Source organism: Talaromyces proteolyticus, assembly GCF_021365285.1.
Source record: "Talaromyces proteolyticus strain PMI_201 chromosome Unknown BGW36scaffold_5, whole genome shotgun sequence".
In the NCBI taxonomy this organism is placed as follows: Eukaryota; Fungi; Ascomycota; class Eurotiomycetes; order Eurotiales; family Trichocomaceae; genus Talaromyces; species Talaromyces proteolyticus.
Genome location: NW_025764281.1, coordinates 2,318,093 through 2,334,215, shown reverse-complemented (window position 1 = coordinate 2,334,215; position 16,123 = coordinate 2,318,093). Strand labels below are relative to the sequence as shown.

The 16,123-nt window shown below is 45.2% G+C and overlaps 10 protein-coding genes across 10 annotated transcripts; 4 read left to right on the top strand and 6 right to left on the bottom strand.

Moving 5' to 3' along the window:
* Nucleotides 1-69: 69 nt before the first annotated feature.
* On the top strand, nt 70-1,347 carry BGW36DRAFT_358640 (DUF292 domain protein; the record flags this gene model as incomplete). The annotated part of the gene is made up of 2 exons (XM_046213988.1): nt 70-90; nt 196-1,347. 2 exons carry the CDS (start codon nt 70-72, stop codon nt 1,345-1,347), a joined length of 1,173 nt encoding a protein of 390 aa, XP_046073597.1.
* Nucleotides 1,348-1,590: 243 nt separating this feature from the next.
* On the bottom strand, nt 1,591-2,386 carry BGW36DRAFT_358639 (uncharacterized protein; the record flags this gene model as incomplete). Its single annotated transcript, XM_046213987.1, has 3 exons — nt 1,591-1,659; nt 1,715-1,792; nt 1,847-2,386. 3 exons carry the CDS (start codon nt 2,384-2,386, stop codon nt 1,591-1,593), a joined length of 687 nt encoding a protein of 228 aa, XP_046073596.1.
* Nucleotides 2,387-2,678: 292 nt separating this feature from the next.
* Nucleotides 2,679-3,844, top strand: BGW36DRAFT_377337 (putative AP-2 adaptor complex subunit sigma). The gene is made up of 5 exons (XM_046215986.1): nt 2,679-2,822; nt 2,880-2,919; nt 2,981-3,010; nt 3,102-3,332; nt 3,390-3,844. Exons 1-5 carry the CDS (start codon nt 2,788-2,790, stop codon nt 3,489-3,491), a joined length of 438 nt encoding a protein of 145 aa, XP_046073595.1. The 5' UTR covers nt 2,679-2,787; the 3' UTR covers nt 3,492-3,844.
* Nucleotides 3,845-4,987, bottom strand: BGW36DRAFT_377333 (putative diphthine synthase). The gene is made up of 3 exons (XM_046215985.1): nt 4,773-4,987; nt 4,582-4,706; nt 3,845-4,519 (listed from the first exon to the last, which is right to left on the bottom strand). The coding sequence occupies exons 1-3, from the start codon at nt 4,905-4,907 to the stop codon at nt 3,925-3,927; spliced, it is 855 nt and encodes a 284-aa protein (XP_046073594.1). The 5' UTR covers nt 4,908-4,987; the 3' UTR covers nt 3,845-3,924.
* A 558-nt stretch (nt 4,988-5,545) lies between these two features.
* Nucleotides 5,546-6,602, top strand: BGW36DRAFT_358636 (putative SAGA-like transcriptional regulatory complex subunit Spt3; the record flags this gene model as incomplete). Its single annotated transcript, XM_046213986.1, has 2 exons — nt 5,546-5,707; nt 5,757-6,602. 2 exons carry the CDS (start codon nt 5,546-5,548, stop codon nt 6,600-6,602), a joined length of 1,008 nt encoding a protein of 335 aa, XP_046073593.1.
* Nucleotides 6,603-6,731: 129 nt separating this feature from the next.
* Nucleotides 6,732-7,827, bottom strand: BGW36DRAFT_155377 (blue light-inducible protein Bli-3). Its single transcript, XM_046209545.1, has 3 exons — nt 7,434-7,827; nt 6,948-7,356; nt 6,732-6,883 (listed from the first exon to the last, which is right to left on the bottom strand). The coding sequence occupies exons 1-3, from the start codon at nt 7,632-7,634 to the stop codon at nt 6,861-6,863; spliced, it is 633 nt and encodes a 210-aa protein (XP_046073592.1). The 5' UTR covers nt 7,635-7,827; the 3' UTR covers nt 6,732-6,860.
* Nucleotides 7,828-8,095: 268 nt separating this feature from the next.
* On the bottom strand, nt 8,096-9,623 carry BGW36DRAFT_377328 (uncharacterized protein). The gene is made up of 3 exons (XM_046215984.1): nt 8,731-9,623; nt 8,613-8,670; nt 8,096-8,553 (listed from the first exon to the last, which is right to left on the bottom strand). The coding sequence occupies exons 1-3, from the start codon at nt 9,185-9,187 to the stop codon at nt 8,487-8,489; spliced, it is 582 nt and encodes a 193-aa protein (XP_046073591.1). The 5' UTR covers nt 9,188-9,623; the 3' UTR covers nt 8,096-8,486.
* A 971-nt stretch (nt 9,624-10,594) lies between these two features.
* On the top strand, nt 10,595-12,272 carry BGW36DRAFT_426802 (uncharacterized protein; the record flags this gene model as incomplete). Its single annotated transcript, XM_046220318.1, has 4 exons — nt 10,595-10,710; nt 10,765-11,711; nt 11,759-11,910; nt 11,970-12,272. 4 exons carry the CDS (start codon nt 10,595-10,597, stop codon nt 12,270-12,272), a joined length of 1,518 nt encoding a protein of 505 aa, XP_046073590.1.
* Nucleotides 12,273-12,298: 26 nt separating this feature from the next.
* Nucleotides 12,299-14,207, bottom strand: BGW36DRAFT_449278 (CoA ligase; the record flags this gene model as incomplete). Its single annotated transcript, XM_046221781.1, has 3 exons — nt 12,299-13,977; nt 14,025-14,114; nt 14,171-14,207. The coding sequence occupies 3 exons, from the start codon at nt 14,205-14,207 to the stop codon at nt 12,416-12,418; spliced, it is 1,689 nt and encodes a 562-aa protein (XP_046073589.1). The 3' UTR covers nt 12,299-12,415.
* Nucleotides 14,208-14,421: 214 nt separating this feature from the next.
* On the bottom strand, nt 14,422-15,506 carry BGW36DRAFT_416494 (Alpha/Beta hydrolase protein; the record flags this gene model as incomplete). Its single annotated transcript, XM_046219345.1, has 2 exons — nt 14,422-15,365; nt 15,441-15,506. The coding sequence occupies 2 exons, from the start codon at nt 15,504-15,506 to the stop codon at nt 14,520-14,522; spliced, it is 912 nt and encodes a 303-aa protein (XP_046073588.1). The 3' UTR covers nt 14,422-14,519.
* Nucleotides 15,507-16,123: the final 617 nt, after the last annotated feature.

Sequence of the window (16,123 nt, the reverse complement as noted above, 5' to 3'; positions counted from 1 at the left end):
ACATTCGGATTTGAAGGTCTTCTACACCTCCTCATGCTCCTGACCTAACCATAAACCACATTCTGCAAAATGCCACCAACTGTTCAAACAGTAAGAATGTCTATGTAGTCACACGCGATGTCCAGCTTACCCCGCACTTTCTTAACATTCTACATACCATGTTAATCCCATTGCTAATATGGCTATTGACTGCAGACAAAACTACAGTCAACTCTACGTCTCCTCATACCACGTCTTCGCCTTCTTCAGAAAAAAGACACCGCGTCATCCGTCGCCCAGCGCAGAGAGCTCGCGCATCTCCTTGATACTGGGCGCGAAGCGTCTGCGCGGATCAGAGTCGAAAATGTCATCGCAAATGACATCGGAGTCGAGGTGATGGAGATTGTCGAGCTGTACTGCGAATTACTGCTTGCCAGAGCTGCAGTTCTCGACCAAATTGCTTTCTCCGATAAGGGCGTGCAGGGACGAAATAAAGCCAAGGAGGAGGCCAAACAGATGCTGGAAGGTAACCCAAATATATCTCCAGCACATCCAAAAGAAAGTGGTGGGAAGGGGCTAGGGTGGTTTAGCTCACGCACAACCTCCTCGACACCGGATAAAAAACAACCCAAAAACCAACCAGAATCTACCTCGGAAGATAGCGACCAGTTTGATGAGGAAAATAGCTATATCAATCTTGCTCTGGATGAAGCTGCAGCAGCTATATTCTACTCTTGTCCTCGTTTCCCACGTGAAGTTAAGGAACTCTCCACCCTGCGGACACTGTTGATGGAACGCTGGGGTAAAGATTTCGCAACGCTTGCACAAGAAAATAAAGCTGGAGTAAAGCTTCCCGATCGATTGGTCAAAAGACTTCGGGTAAAGCCTCCTTCTGAGGAGCTGGTTGACAGTTATCTACGGGAAATTGCAAAAGCATACAGCGTGTCTTGGCCAGCAACGGCAGCTTTAGAGGGCGATGTTCCAGAGCCAATGCATGAAGAAGGGCGGGAATCGTCGTCATCACCACCACCACCAGCAGACTCTGGTGACGCTGATATCGGGGATGTGTCGGCGCCACAAACGCCTCGCAAGAATGTTGCTGATTTGCGGCGAGCTTCTGAAGCAGACGAGTTGTCTCGCGCTACACCACCGAGGGATATTGGCACACACGACGTAACGGGGAAGAGCCCAGTGAGCGTCGCGAAACCGGGACCAAGTAGTGATAACCCAGAGCCTCGAGTGAAAATACCAGGCGAGCAGGATAATAACGCTACAAGTGAGAGACCTGGTGGGCCGCAAAGGAAGAATAGCAAGGGGATTCCGGATGTAGATGAGCTATCTAAACGGTTTGCTGCGCTGAAAAGGTGATGATTGCGAGAATACTTAAGGAAATGATTAAATGTGTTATACCATATAAATATCCTTTTCGAGCGGAAGTTGATGTATTCAATTGTTTCTTCACATAGCATATGTTAAAGAAATTTCGGCTCATGACAACGCTAATAAGATGCATATTATAATTTTCATTTCCTTGTTAGATATCAATGGCTCAGTTGGTGATCATAATTCATTTACATCGCATTAGCACATGACAAGATTGTCGTAAAACATTCAGGCGCGTCTTTTCCAGAACGATCTCTTCTTTTTCAAGCCCGGGCTATTGGTTTTGGGAGATTCAGGCTATGCTAGTTAGTCAAACTCATAGCCACCGAGTCTGGACTGTAGCATAACTTACAGGAACACTAGGTACAGGTGGTGGTCCGCTTCGAGATATTGCTCTAGTATTGCTTTCAACCCCTCCACGAGGTTCAGACTATGTCGGTTATTCCATGATCATGAAATAGCATTATACCAGTCACAGGCTTACCGGAATCTCAGAAATGGATGAATGCCCAGTTTCAGAGCTCAAAATACTTTCGTCGTCGTACATGTAGTTATCCTCGTCTATTTCAGGGTAGTACCTCTCCGGGTCGCCATTGTAAACCATCCACCAACCAATCTTCTCTCCAGGGGCAATGGCATCCCTGATCTCGATCAGGGAGTCGCGTGCTTCCGGCGAGATCATTTCGTCCAGCTGATGCTGGTCAATACTCGCACTCAGACCATGTCTCGGTCTGGTGTGATCTGGCAAAACAGTGACGCGATCTGCCACAAAGGCATACGGCTGGCTTACGGCGGCATTCGACGTGTCTAGCGGGTCGTATTGCTCGATCAATTGTAGGTCTGGTAGGTGTGCTGTCGCTTGAGGATGGTTTTTCTTCAAAGCACCCAGGATGAGTTCCGAGGTCCGTTTCTGCTGGATATACTCGGCTGCTGCATCGTCGAGGTTCTCGAGGACGATGAACACACGAATACTGGGTATGCCACCGCGAGGCCATTGGAAGCCATGGACTTTATAGACGGGCATTGTTGACAGTGGGGTTCAAGCTTTCTTTGTAGTAGCCGGCAAGTAAACGATGTGATTAGGAGGGCTCATGGAATAAGGATATCACGAAGCAGGTGCGAATGACAGGATGTGGCTTCCACGACTAGCTAGCCACCAGGCCGGCTCCAGTGAAGACAGCATATGTCATGGTTGTACGAGTTAAGGAAACTCGTATCCACAAGGCGATTCTTTGGGGCCATTGACTGGCCCGGGCGGTGGCGGCTAGCAGTATATTTCACCCTCCGCGGCTGTCTTGTTAGCCCTCTCAGCATCAGTAATTGACTTCTCTGGTGCTGTTGGCCGGACACGTCTACGATAAAATGTCAATACTTGAGGACCGATCGTGAAGCCTTTCATATATTCCTCATCGGTGACTCGACGCGATGGTTCTCTCTTTCATCCTCATACAAAATCGCCAGTGCGGATCCCCTGACCCATACCCGTCAACTGCATGCTAATGACTGCGGATGACCAGGGGCAAGACGAGGTTGGCGAAGTGGTACGCGCCGTACAGTGTGAGTTTTTCCTTGAATAGATTGTATATGTGACATGGTTGCTGACTGTAGGTTTGTCTAGGACGATGAAAAAGTGAAGCTTAAAGGCGAGGTTAGCTGTCCCGCTGCGATTACGTCGCTCCTCCATGCTATACCCTCATGCACTGAAGATCCAATCACTCACATCCAATCACAATCTCTAGGTCCATCGCCTCGTCGCTCCCCGAGATCAGAAATACCAATCCAACTTCGTCGAGTTCAAGCGCAGCACCAAGATCGTGTATCGCCGATATGCCGGCCTATTCTTCTGTGTGTGTGTGGATGCAAATGACAACGAGTTGGCATACCTCGAGGCAATTCACTTTTTCGTAGAAGTGCTCGATCAGTTCTTCGGAAATGTGTGTGAATTGGATCTCGTGTTCAATTTCTACAAGGTATGCTTAGTGAGATGATCTGGCTGAACTGCGTCTTTAGCTAACTCGCAAAACTAGGTATATGCCATTCTCGATGAAGTGTTCCTAGCAGGCGAAATCGAAGAGACGAGTAAACAGGTGGTTTTGACGCGACTTGAGCATCTTGACAAGCTGGAGTAACGTAGCAGGCGGAACGAGTATTATGCTGGGGTTATGGAAACTGTGCATTTTGAACATATTGTTATATGGCATCAAAGGAGTCTGGAGTAGGGTTTTCTGGGTCCATCTTACAATTGTGGATGCGTCTTATGTGGGTTGATGTGATGTTAGGATTGAAGTCTTTCTAATTGAATCCGACGTGTTTTGGTCCGATTCAGGACTGATCTTACACTTAGGTACTGCATTGTTATGATGGGTGATATTGTATGATCACATATGATCACGGAATAACATTTTAAGGTGGATTACTGACGGAATTTATAACTTGTGACGTCTCAAGCTGATAGATTTCGCGCGGCTTTTCAAATAGCTGTATATTAAATATAGCAAGTTTTCGTAACATTTTTCATCCACATGATTTAATACATTAGTAGCTGACAATCTAGCTAAAAGATCAGCTTGCACCATATCCCTGCTTCCAGGCAGTATTGAAGGTTTCCTTATTCACAGCAAATTGCAGAATATAGTCTTTCTCCAAATCATGCGCTCTTTTACCAAGCAACACTAAACTATGAAGCGGCCGACCCATATCAACCTCTGCAAGTTCCTTCAGTGTCCCAGCAACAAGTTCTTGATCAGGAGCTCCAACGCGAGCAGCGCCGATGGCTAAGCTGTCGGGTCCGTAGACACCTTCCTTTCGCTCTTCTTCCGTTTCTAACATTTGGCTTGCGCACTGTGCGACAGTCATGTATCGAGGTGGCTCGTATATCTTCCTTCCTCGTGCCATATTTTCTAGCGATTGTTCTTTCACTTTGATATCCAGTAGTACCAGAGTGTGTAGCCCTAAGCTTGCATTTTCCTTCACACGGTCGTAGTATGAGGAGGGTTTCCATGTTTCGGTGAAGAACACCATGCTCACGGTCTGGCCGAAATTATAGAGTTGGAGGCCTGTGCAGCCAATACCCGACATGATCGATGCATTGGGGATGGACTTTGTTTGAATACCAAGCTCGCGAGCTCTTAGGACTAGATCTGTATGCGTCGTTGCCCTGTAATATACGCAATTAGCAACTGCATAAGTTTTTGGAGAGAGAATAATTCATAATCATACCCGAATGGATCTCCCACAACGAGGAAAGCGACATCGACATCTGTGGCTCCATAAAGGATCTCGTCACTGCCAGTCTCAACGAGTTCACGATCTGCGACAATCACAGAACGTCCATAGAAAGCTTCCTACTAATTGATCACAGAAATTCGTCAGTCTAGGCATATATCAAGAGCAATTCGCATTCCACGCACTAGCTTTTCCTTGTCGACAAGCAGTATACTTGTATAGGCTTCGAGGTATACCCTGGACGCGCTCTTGACCACTTCTAACCCCCGCACCGTGATATCCTTTTCATCCGCGAGACCTAAACCCACGAGATAAAGCATTTTGACGTGTGGTAATTGGGAAATTTCCCTGACCTGCAAAAAGAAATCTCCTTGGAAATGAAAAACAGAAATGAAAAAAATACAAACCTCCCCGCCCCCGCCAAAATTTGTTCGAGACCGAAAGCTGCACGGAACAAAGATCTTCCACCATTTCCCCGGGCCCACTCGATCGAGTCAGGTCGCATCTGACACCGACTTGCGGACCACAACGCATGCTAATTGAATCCGCATAGCACTTGGTTGTCTCGGCTCCTGTCTCATCAGCATATATCTCTGTATAGGTGCGCACTAGGAGCGAGTCTGGCGCCTGCCAGAAGGGATCACTATGGCAGCAGAACGCGCTCCTAAATACCGGCAGGAAATCCAGCAGGTACGTCTACCTATATTTTTTATTCTCCAGATCGCATACCTTTTCTGTTGTCGCCAATTACCTTGTGCATAATAAGGATGTGGATGGAATGGTCGTAACTGAGCACAATCAACCTACTGATGCCTCACTATCAACTACTTTTTACTGCTGTCATCTGATGTGACCATCCATTACTCCGTGACTCAAATTGCCCAACATGTAACTCTATTCTCTCATTCCAGCATGCTATCAACCACGAATTGAGGCATTGCCAAGGAACTGGTCGAAGATGCGGAGGATGGCGAATGATTCTGAATCCAGAGAGGCTTTCAAGGCTAACCTGATGACTTTCTTTAAACAGATGATGTTTGTCTCTGGTGAAACTGCCGAACCGTCCCAGGAAACTACGACGCTTATTGAGGAAATTGTGCGCCAGCAAGTTATAGAGATGGTATGGTTGCGCATTCAAGGCGTATGGTACCTAGCTAACTATCTACCAGCTTAGTCGTAGTACTGCTTTAGCGACTCGCCGCGGAAATCGTTCAATATCCACCGATGACCTTATCTTTTTAATTCGCCACGACAAAGCAAAAGTCTCCCGTCTCCGAACATTTCTCTCCTGGAAAGATGTGCGCAAGAATGTGAAGGATTCTGACGACAAGGCTGGTCCTGACGCTGCTGATTTCGCCGCGGGCGACGACCCCCTTGCTGGTGCGGGAGTGGCTGGACCTCAGGACGTAGCAGCGAAACCGAAAAACAAACGGGCGAAGGTCGGACTTCCTTGGGATATAAATAGCTTTTACTCGGTACAAGTGCCTGAACGTGAAGATGAAGAAGACGAAGAGGAAGAGGAGCAGAATTATGCGACCCTCCAGCGGCTCGCGACTGCTGACGAACGAACTAAGCATATGACGAGGGAAGAGTACGTCTTTTGGTCAGATTGTCGTCAAGCATCATTCACATTTCGCAAAGGAAAGCGCTTTCGCGAATGGGCTGGGTTTGGCATAGTCACCGAATCAAAGCCCAATGACGATATTGTCGATATCCTTGGTTTCCTTACCTTTGAGATTGTGCAAACCTTGACAGAAGAAGCGCTCAAAGTCAAAGATCGCGAAGATCGCGAGAAAAAGGGCCGTGGGGTTGCTGAGAATGGTGACGGTGAAAATCCTAAAAAGCGAAAGCGCGAAACCGGGCTTTTCGATCCGCCTGAAGAAGGTCGCACCCCGATTGAACCACGACATATCCGTGAGGCATATCGCAAGTTACAGGCTACTCCGCAAAAAGCTGTTGCAATGTTGCTTCATGATGGTCGCGTGCCTCCCCGCTTTCCTCTTCGTTTGGTATGATTTCCTTTTAATGGATCATCAATCTACCAGTTACTAAATTTCAAGTAGATTTGATTTCGGATGGCATAGGTATTTTTCAGACCACGCATATATAAACTTTCAATGTGTTTGGCGTACGGGTGGGCAGGAAATTCTTTTTTAGCGAAGTCGATTGAGATACCCCCAGGCAGGGAATGATTTATGCTAATGGTTCAATACAACCAATATATTACCAGTTACATGAATATCCTCCAATTTCTTATACTCTGTAGTAAAAACCTATTCTTTATGTGTGTTCCGCCCTATGGTATCCATGTTAGTATTTCCCAAAGCCATACCTACCCATGCAGAGAAAATAGCACTCACATTGAGCCAGCTCATCGGTACTCAACTCCCGGATTTTGTTAATCTGTGGAACCTCGCCCTTCGCAATCGCTTTGCCCGTATCTACCGCTCTTCCGACCAGGCCCTTACGCGGAAACACATGAATCGCCGATTTCGCCTCTACCCTAATAACACCGATTCTCGGGTCCGATGGGCTAGCGTCATGCACCCCATCACCCAAATCACCTAGCCATGTTTGCAGGGCTGGAGAATAGAATTTCTGGACGATCTCCTCGCCTGCGAGAATTGATGCAGTTCCGGAGATAGATGCCCATTCGCCAGTGGCGATGTTGAGGAATGACATGTTCGTCTCGGTGGGATGCACGGTGAGATCTATGGCTTTGGCAGAGTGGAGGTTTGTGTGGAAGATTAAATCAATACCACCATTTTCCTAATTACAGGTAATTTTATCAGCAAATTAATCCTAAACCTTTTGCATGTGAGAAAAGAAGAAAGAGCAATACATACAGTTCCAGCAAGGGCCATTGCGCGCGATGAAAGTAGGTCACTATCCGATGCCTTGGTGGTGAGCATGCCATATTTAGTATCTTGGATGAATTTCACAAGATCCTCAACTTTCTCTTTGAGAGGTGCGCTGAGATCGAAGTTTTTGGACTTGTAAGGGTCTGCGGGTTGTTTACCAACGCTTGTGGAGATGGTGGATGACATGTTAGCTGTGCTGTGTTGTTTCTGTCAGAGACAATTTTTGGATTCTGGGTGTAGTTGATAAATTGTTTAGTTATATTCGATAATTCTGGTCAATGAAAGGATTGGTATTGCATTTGAGAAGGGGCAAATGTTGGTGTTCCGAATAATGCATATATCAATCGATACGTAAACTAGATAGTATGCAATGACGTATCCAGCACAAACCGGACAGAAACAAGTCCACGCTGATCAGAATGATCACAAATCGAATAAAAGTATGCGATCTATTAACAGTTCGTCATCGTCTTGCAGCTCTTACCAATATCTCGGGCTGATTGCATCAATTTATGCAATTGTCGTCGTCATGACGTAGGCATACATTGACAGCACCTGAGGCTTGGCAAACCCTAATTGCACGCCCAAGATGGAAATAAAATATTGAAAAATGGAATATGGAGGTTTGTACATGCAGTTTTGTTTAAATTCAAATCGGTTTTGTTGGAATCTGATAGATTATGACAGTTGGATCGTCCAATTTGTTGAATATGAATCCTGAAAGTACCGGGACCAGCCCATTTCGTTCTCATATAAACATGAGATATGCACAATTATTCCATGACTAGCACTTGAGGCGTTGCGAGAACAGAAAGATTTCGACTTCAACGCTTGCAATAGTAAGACATCACCTGCATCCGAGACATTGGAAAAACAAAACATAAAACGCACCACCCTCGAGTTCGCCTTCGAAACCACCACGTTGACATGCTTTTCATAAATACATACTTAGTTGGTCGTATTTCACCCACTCAATGGATATAAATAAAAAGACACAAACAGGCTGCCTCTGCATTGTTCTAGCACCAAGAACTGGTTTCACAGCTGTCGTGAATACAATGGAGCCAGCAGCGACAGGCTGGTTGGATGTTGGTTGAAGAGAGTTCTGGTTCGTGAATTAGCCCATAGAATGGTGTTTGACAATCGACACAGGAGCCAGCATACCTGCCAACAGCATCCCAGACCAAGGTCCAGAACAGGAACAGTAAGCCGAATATCAAAACTATGATCCAGTCAGAGATGTTTTGTAGTATAAATATGACAAGCTTGGTTGGTATCCTACCCTCATACTTCCACCCTTTCCAGTATCTCAGCTCCTTCTTTAGCCAAATTGGCACAACGTCCTTCTTACAACTTCCTCCCTCGATCACAAAACAGCCCCGTGCGCCTGGTTTACACTCAAGATGCCGTCTTCGTCTCTCCATAATCCTCCTGATTCGCCGATTACAAAATGCCTCGTCGGTGCGAAAGGAACACTTTTCCATGGGGCATTCAAGCTTGTGCTCAAATCGTTCGACCAGCCAGTCAACCTTCAGATGTACACCTGTATAGACAAAGGAGTAGAAATGGCGATTAGCATGTTTTAAAGCGAGGGCATCTGGGTACGAGAGAAACGATGCGATGTGTAAATGAAGCTCTGTGGGAAGATCCATGAGGTACGTCGAATTTGACACAGGAAGTGATGTATCTGTCATGCCACTTTCTGACATATTTTCGATTTGTTCATGCACTCCATCCATTGTCCGTATATCACTAGTAGTTATTATTTATAGTATCCTGACATCCAGACGGCGGTCTCTTTATCAATAAAAAGCTCTCAGTGCGTATACAGGCAGAACACTGTTGCCTATCGTTATGTAACAGCCTGGCCGGGCTAAGATTTCTCGTGGATCAGAATCGACATGAGATTATCATCGATGCAGAGGCCCGGCGATCGAGAAATACGCCTTGAATCGATATTCCCAAAGGCTACAGAACTGATGCCATGAATAACGAAGACCAGGCTATTGACATCTGGAGGCTGCCATTTGCTACTGTGTGGAGTTGATACCCAAATAAAAAAATATATCGCACGATTTTAGCTGATATTTTTAGTTCTCTTTATGTTCACCGATATCAATAGGACATAAAAAGAGATACACAACAGGGACTTTAGCGCTATACAAAACAGTTGTGTGTTGTCAATATGAGGATGTCGCACCACTGACTCAGAATGATGAGTCATAATCCATGTGACCCACCCAACTCCAATGCGGCTGGCCAATGAAGTTGGCCCATTTCACCCATTCTCTCATGTTAGCTACACCAGAGGATAAACAATCGGAAGACCCTGAAGGACTGGGTATAGTTTTTACAGTCTTCAAATACTCATGCACAAGGAACAAATCACCTGAAAATCAGAAGTGAACAAAGACTGTTTTATCGTCACTATGAAGTGGGGGCCTTCGATTGATAAAATGTGAAGTAAAGTAATCGAAACCAAAGACGAACATAAATCATGATCCATGCACTATAGTACTAAAATATAAGCCAAGTATAATCTGGGACCCCTCTACCTCGAAGGAACTCGTATGGTGCTAGAAGCTGTCCTATGACTCCGATCTGCTAATGCATAACGAGTCACACGGTTGGTGCGACGATCGAGCCATTATTGTCCAAATGCAGTTTGTTGGGAATTGACAACCATTTCGCTAATTCCAAAGAAAAGGAAAAAGTCCGGACAAATTAATAGTATAATAACGGACCCTAGCCTTTATTCTTATAAAATAACTTGAATTTAATAACATGCCGTAATGTAACGCTGAGATCTTCAATCCAAAACCACCAGACGATTGCGAGCAGATGACGTCTTTGGAAAAATGGGCATGAGATGAAAAGTTCCTTCGACGACTTTTATAGCACAGCTCTTTTAATGGGTTTAGTTGACCGCGCCTACATTTTCCTCTCCAATATAATTCGTCAGCACTGAATGGCTGGCTCTATTCGCATCTAGTTACCTAGTTTAGCTAACTTTATTCCTTGCAGTATTCATGACCCCACCGCCAGTGACTTGCATGAATTACTGCCATTCCCCGTTTGCTCTGTCCATGTTGCAGAGATACCTGGAAGACTTCGATCAATACCCAGCAAGAACCACTTTCTCCACCATGCCTTCACCCAAAAGCAGTGTAGCTGTTCTTGCTGCTGGTATTGAACAAGGGCGAGCAAATGATGCTTCTGACGACCGGCACCAAAAGCTTCGCCTACCTTGGAACCGGCAAACGTAAGCCAAGATCTGTGGCCAGAAACTTTTGAGATTTTATTAACTACAGGGTAGCTATCTAGGATCTGTTATATTCAACTTCGGTGCCTTTCTACTTCCCGCTCTCTACAGCACCCTGAGCAAACTCTGGGTTGCCAATATTGATTCAAGTCAAGTGGTTACAACTGACGTGTATACCTACATTGGTGTTATTGCACAAGTTTTGAATGATGGCCTCCCGAGGTCTGCATGGCTAATCGTTGGAGACAAGTCAACGCGTACCATATCCTCTAGACTTACCTTGTCCTATACAATGATAGTTGTGCAGGTTGGGTTGGGCACTCTAATGACTGTGATATTTTTGGCGACCTCTGACAAACTCGCTGCAGCATTTGTCCCCGAAGCAGTTCGACAAAGTTCTCTGACATATGTACGCATTTCCTCCGTTGAAGCATTATCTTCAGCAATGGAAACGGTAGTTTCATCGTGCACAAGAGCTTTAGACCATCCCGATGTGCCACTGCTCATTAGCTCAACAAAGTTTGTCATTAATATTATACTAGACCTTCTAATCATATCAAAATTTCACGTTGGCTCGTTCACGCCAACAGTTAACACGCAAGCTTGGATCAGACTGGCTTGTGATTTGACTTCAGCAACTTGCGGATTGATGTATTTCCTTTACATCACTTTCAAGCTCCTCCACCAATTGGAGCAGAGCAAGGTGAAAGTAAGCTTTTCAGCTTTTCAAACTCTTGCAAGACCTAGTATCTATACTTTCACGGAATCGGCTATTCGAAACGCTATCTACCTCTGGATTGTTAGTCGAATCATTCTGCTCGGCGAGAATTATGCGACAGCATGGGGAATTTTTAACACCATTCGATGGGGCCTCGTTATGGTTCCAGTACAGGCCTTTGAGGCATCAACGCTTACCTTTGTTGGGCACAATTGGGGTATATGGCGAGCACGTGTCGGTGTGCATTTACGTCGTCCTAGAGCATCTAAAGCTGACATTATTGGTACGTCCCTGAAAGATTCAAGAAGCAGACTAGTTAATAACTCTCAGAAATAATCCGACCTGCTCTGGTTTCTTGTTCTATCGTAACGGTAGCCGAAGTTGTCCTTTGCATTGCCCTCTCTACACGTGGCATTCAGTCCTTTGCATACTATTTATCTAATTCTGAAGTCGTTGCTGAAATTACTCAGATGATGTGGAAGGTAAGGAACCGCGATTAACTCTGAAGCTAAATTAAACTAATCCTTTGAACCTCGATTAGGCTATAGACTGGACATACATTTTCTATGCATTAAACTATCAACTTGCCGCCATTCTTCTTGCTGCATCACCACGATGGTACCTGTACCAAGCCCTCGGTTCAAACTTTCTTTGGATGCTACCATGGGCTATAGTCGTAACCAAAATTTCATTCCCACAAGCTACTGTATGGACCTACTATGCGATCATTTTCGGTGGAGCTCTGGTCTTTGATTTCGTTGATGTGAGTATAACCCTGCTCATCTGGGCCTTTAGATTATCAAGAGGGAAAGTCAAAGTCGATATCATCAACGGAACCCTTTAGTCCATCATCGCTATTACTATAAGGGATAATAATGCCTTACGTGGTTTGAAAGATGTTGCGTGCTGGTGAAAATGCGAAACGCGTATGAAGCATACACCATTTAGACTCGTGCGATTTGGCTGTCTTCAAAAATATTTTCATAATTACAACTTAGCGGAGAGACGGTCAGATTTGACCACCAGTCCTTTGCTACCGGCTCTTGAAATATCTCGGAGAACTCGTCTCAAGATCTTTCCGCTAGCGCTCTTGGGGATCTCATCAATAATCTCAACTTCGCTAATCCACTTGTCTCTGACCTTCCTCTCTCGAACATATTTTAACAGGCTGATAGCGGTATCTCTTGTATTTTGGGTGGACGAAGGCTTTAAAACGATGTATGCCTTGGGCCTCTGTCCCGCATAATCATCAGGAATACCTAGAACAGCCACATCATCGACATCTCGATGACCAAGAAGCAAATCCTCAAGTTCAGCGGGTGCAACTCCAATGCCCTTTACTTTGATCATCTCTTTCATGCGGTCCACAATTGTAATCATTCCCTCTTCATCAATTTTGCCGATGTCACCTGTGTGCAAATATCCATCCTTGTCGAATGTTTCTTCTGTAGCCTTCTGGTTATTTAAATAACCCATCACAATCTGAGGGCCTCTAGCCCAAATTTCTCCCACTTCATTTACATCACATTCTCTACCGGAATCGGGATCGACGATCTTGACAGTAGTGTTGGCGACTATGGTACCAACACGGAAAGCATATTTGAAATCATACATAGATGGTGGATGGGCTGTAATACATGAACATGATTCTGTCATCCCGTAGCCTTGTTTGAAACCTGTTCCTGGAAACTCATTTTGAAGGAGCTGAAGGACCTCTTCCGAGAGAGGCGCTGCGCCGCTGGAAAATCGCTTCACACTTTTCAAGTCGTATTTTTGAATGGTTTTGCGATCACGAATCATTCGAATCAAAATTGGAGGAACCAACAACATCTCTTCGATTCGATAATCTTGAACGGTTTGCAACATAGAATCCATGGTGAAAGATGGTAGCATATATACGTTTGCATTGAGCAACACCGGTAAATGTAGCTGATGCACTAGCCCTGTAATATGGAAAAGAGGCAATACCGCGAGAATCCGTCTATGACTTTCCGGTGTAAGTTGCTGAATTTGTAGACACTGTGCAATGACGTTCGAGTGGGCAATCATGACTGCCTTTGGTAGTCCCGTTGTGCCACTACTAAACGACAAAAAGCCGCACACATCTCGATTGGTTTTGCCCAGAGGCAAAGAATATTGCTGTACTTGATTCGCATATAACCTTCCTACTGCTAGCAGCTCCGCCATGGTGGTGAACCCTGCAACAGCACCCTCGAGAAGAAACACATGGCTTTTGGGAATACCGGCATCAGCTGCAGCTTTCTCCGCCACATGAATACTTTCTGGGACAGTGAAGAGAAACCTGGCTTTGCTAAGCCTTAAGGCATATGTCATTTCTTCAACATTGTACGCTGGCGATGCCCCAGATACAATGCCACCAGCTCGGAGAGTACCGAACATAGCACATGGATACCAAATGGTATTCGGTGAAAAGAGCGAAACTGTCTGTCCAGGTTGAAATCCATACCTTTGGGTCAGGGCAGTCGATAAATGCGTGGAATGAGCCTTCAGGTCCAGGTAGCTCAGATGTTCTTTGGTTATAGCGTTCGCTTGCTAGTGTCAGTAAGGTTTGGAAAGGGCCGAAACTACATCTTACTGTATCCCGCAATCTCCGAATCGGAATTATTGCTGATAGGACTGTGCTTTGAGTTGAAGAGCCATTGCCAAATAGTAACGTCCTCTGGGACTGGTCATGAATTTCTTAGCTGGATACTAGGTAACCACTACAGCTCGATTTCTTACCGAATACTTCGGGTTGTAGTGATTTGAAAGATGGCATCTTAACGTCCTTGTAGGTTGAACCCTGTGAAAGAGCAATGAATGTAAGTTTATAGAAAAGCCCCTCTCACTTGTGATACTCAAATATACAGCGGATCGGCTATATCCAGTCATAACCGAGAAATGCGGAGAAAGCTTAACCCCGCATAAAGAAATAAGAAGGCCGAGGAATATGCAGAAATGTAACATGGCTTTGTAATTTATTGTTTTTCGACCCGCTCATGGTACGTACATGCTTTTGATAAAACTTCCAAATCCTGTCGCGTCCACTAGTATATGTGTATGTGATAACAGAGCTCCTTATTAAGGAAGCCTAAATAGAACGTATGGCTCTCAACCGATTGTCTTTTGCGTTTTTCGTGATTGGAATATTAGGGGCGATGATATCAAAAACATGCGGAACTCCGTCGTATAAATGAAACTCAACATCCACGTTTGCAGCCGTGAGCTCCGCTGCAAAGGCAACAGACTCATCGCGGAACAGGTCCAGCGAGCCAACGTCAATGTAGGTAGATGGTAAACCTGCAAAATTACCGGTTCTGGCAGGACACGCGTAAGGTCGGATGTCCGGATTTAGTGACTCCCATTCAGTATAGCCCAGGTAAGCATTCCAACAGATTTCATTCATCTGTATGAAATTCGAAAAATATTGGCTACGCGGATCGTCAGGCCTGGATAATGCATTTTGCGATGACCTGTTATCTAGCATTGGATATATGAGAATCTGCTTTTTTGGAAGGTGCGAAAGTTTACGGTCTCGAGCAAGGAGCGAGAGACCAGCAACGAGACAGGCGCCTCCACTCTCGCCAATAAGGCCGATGCGTGTCTTCGACACGTTCAGTTCGTCTGCATTATCAACAACCCACTTTAGGGCTGCATAGCAGTCCTCCAGCGGAGTCGGAAAGGGGAACTCTGGTGCCATCCGGTATTCCACCGAGAAACATTGAACGCCGGATTCAGCTGCAATCCGAGCAGGAGTTGGACGGCTAACGTCGCTAATGCTACATGCAACAAGACCTCCGCCGTGTGCATGAATCAATGCAGGTTGAGGCTCTTCGCTTTTGTCGTGATCGTTTCTCACGAAGTGGTAAATATCAATATTGACCCCATCATAAGAAGTAATTGTATACTTGGTCTCCTTCACATCGCAGGGCGGAAGCTTATTGAGCAGCGAGCTAATATAGAAGTTCGTATTTTTACGGTATTCAAAAGGTGTGGTAACTGGTAGTGGTACGCGTCTAGGACCCTGCGAGTCGAGAAATGCTGAAAAGTCAGGGTTTTCCAGGCTTCGGACATCCATTCTTGGCAGGCGAAAGTATGCTATGAAATTTTTTGATTCAAACCGAGTTAATATGCAATATATGATAAATGAGGAATACAAGACGCGATCCTAAATTTCTGCGGCGACTGAAGGGGGCCTTAAGTACTTGGAAGGGTGTCCGTGAGAAGTATACGGCCGTAACATGTGTTGGGAGGACAAAGAACCAACGTCAGATATTAAAAATTAGGCAACAAAGTGTAACCTGCTGAGAAATCAAATTTAGAATTGAAACCGAAAAGTCGGGTCAAACGATTATAGATATGGCTTCGTAGTTTAGATGTTGCCGCTTTGCGGTTCTGGATGCAGCGTGTGACTTGTCCGCGGTCTTCTCGAAGGACAGATGGACGGGTAGTCTTTGTTAATATTAAAATTCATTAAAGGCTTGCATATGTAAATGTTAATAAGACTTATTTGAAACTATTTAATTGCACATATATCAGCCTTTGTTCCCGAATCTAAATAGCTTATCCTAAACTCTCTGCCATCAAGAGAAATGAGGGAAAACCGTTATCCATCGCGCGTCATCATAAATCTCTGCGGACATGGATGAGAAATAATAAAAGGCGAGGACAATCAACCCAATCAGTGAGACAACA

What these genes read in the sequence shown, in the direction of transcription:
- BGW36DRAFT_377333 (XM_046215985.1), bottom strand. Translation starts at nt 4,907, where the DNA reads ATGCTTTATCTCGTGGGTTTAGGTCTCGCGGATGAAAAGGATATCACG. An exon ending in TTGTCGACAAGGAAAAGCTA is followed by an intron (nt 4,707 to 4,772) that starts GTGCGTGGAATG and finishes ATCAATTAGTAG; the next exon opens with GAAGCTTTCTATGGACGTTC. An exon ending in GTTGTGGGAGATCCATTCGG is followed by an intron (nt 4,520 to 4,581) that starts GTATGATTATGA and finishes CGTATATTACAG; the next exon opens with GGCAACGACGCATACAGATC.
- BGW36DRAFT_155377 (XM_046209545.1), bottom strand. Translation starts at nt 7,634, where the DNA reads ATGTCATCCACCATCTCCACAAGCGTTGGTAAACAACCCGCAGACCCT. An exon ending in CAATGGCCCTTGCTGGAACT is followed by an intron (nt 7,357 to 7,433) that starts GTATGTATTGCT and finishes ACCTGTAATTAG; the next exon opens with GAAAATGGTGGTATTGATTT. An exon ending in TACCGATGAGCTGGCTCAAT is followed by an intron (nt 6,884 to 6,947) that starts GTGAGTGCTATT and finishes TGGATACCATAG; the next exon opens with GGCGGAACACACATAAAGAA.
- BGW36DRAFT_377328 (XM_046215984.1), bottom strand. Translation starts at nt 9,187, where the DNA reads ATGGATGGAGTGCATGAACAAATCGAAAATATGTCAGAAAGTGGCATG. An exon ending in GAAAGGGTGGAAGTATGAGG is followed by an intron (nt 8,671 to 8,730) that starts GTAGGATACCAA and finishes ACTGGATCATAG; the next exon opens with TTTTGATATTCGGCTTACTG. An exon ending in GTCTGGGATGCTGTTGGCAG is followed by an intron (nt 8,554 to 8,612) that starts GTATGCTGGCTC and finishes TTCACGAACCAG; the next exon opens with AACTCTCTTCAACCAACATC.
- BGW36DRAFT_377337 (XM_046215986.1), top strand. Translation starts at nt 2,788, where the DNA reads ATGGTTCTCTCTTTCATCCTCATACAAAATCGCCA. An exon ending in ATCCTCATACAAAATCGCCA is followed by an intron (nt 2,823 to 2,879) that starts GTGCGGATCCCC and finishes GCGGATGACCAG; the next exon opens with GGGCAAGACGAGGTTGGCGA. An exon ending in TCGTGTTCAATTTCTACAAG is followed by an intron (nt 3,333 to 3,389) that starts GTATGCTTAGTG and finishes TCGCAAAACTAG; the next exon opens with GTATATGCCATTCTCGATGA.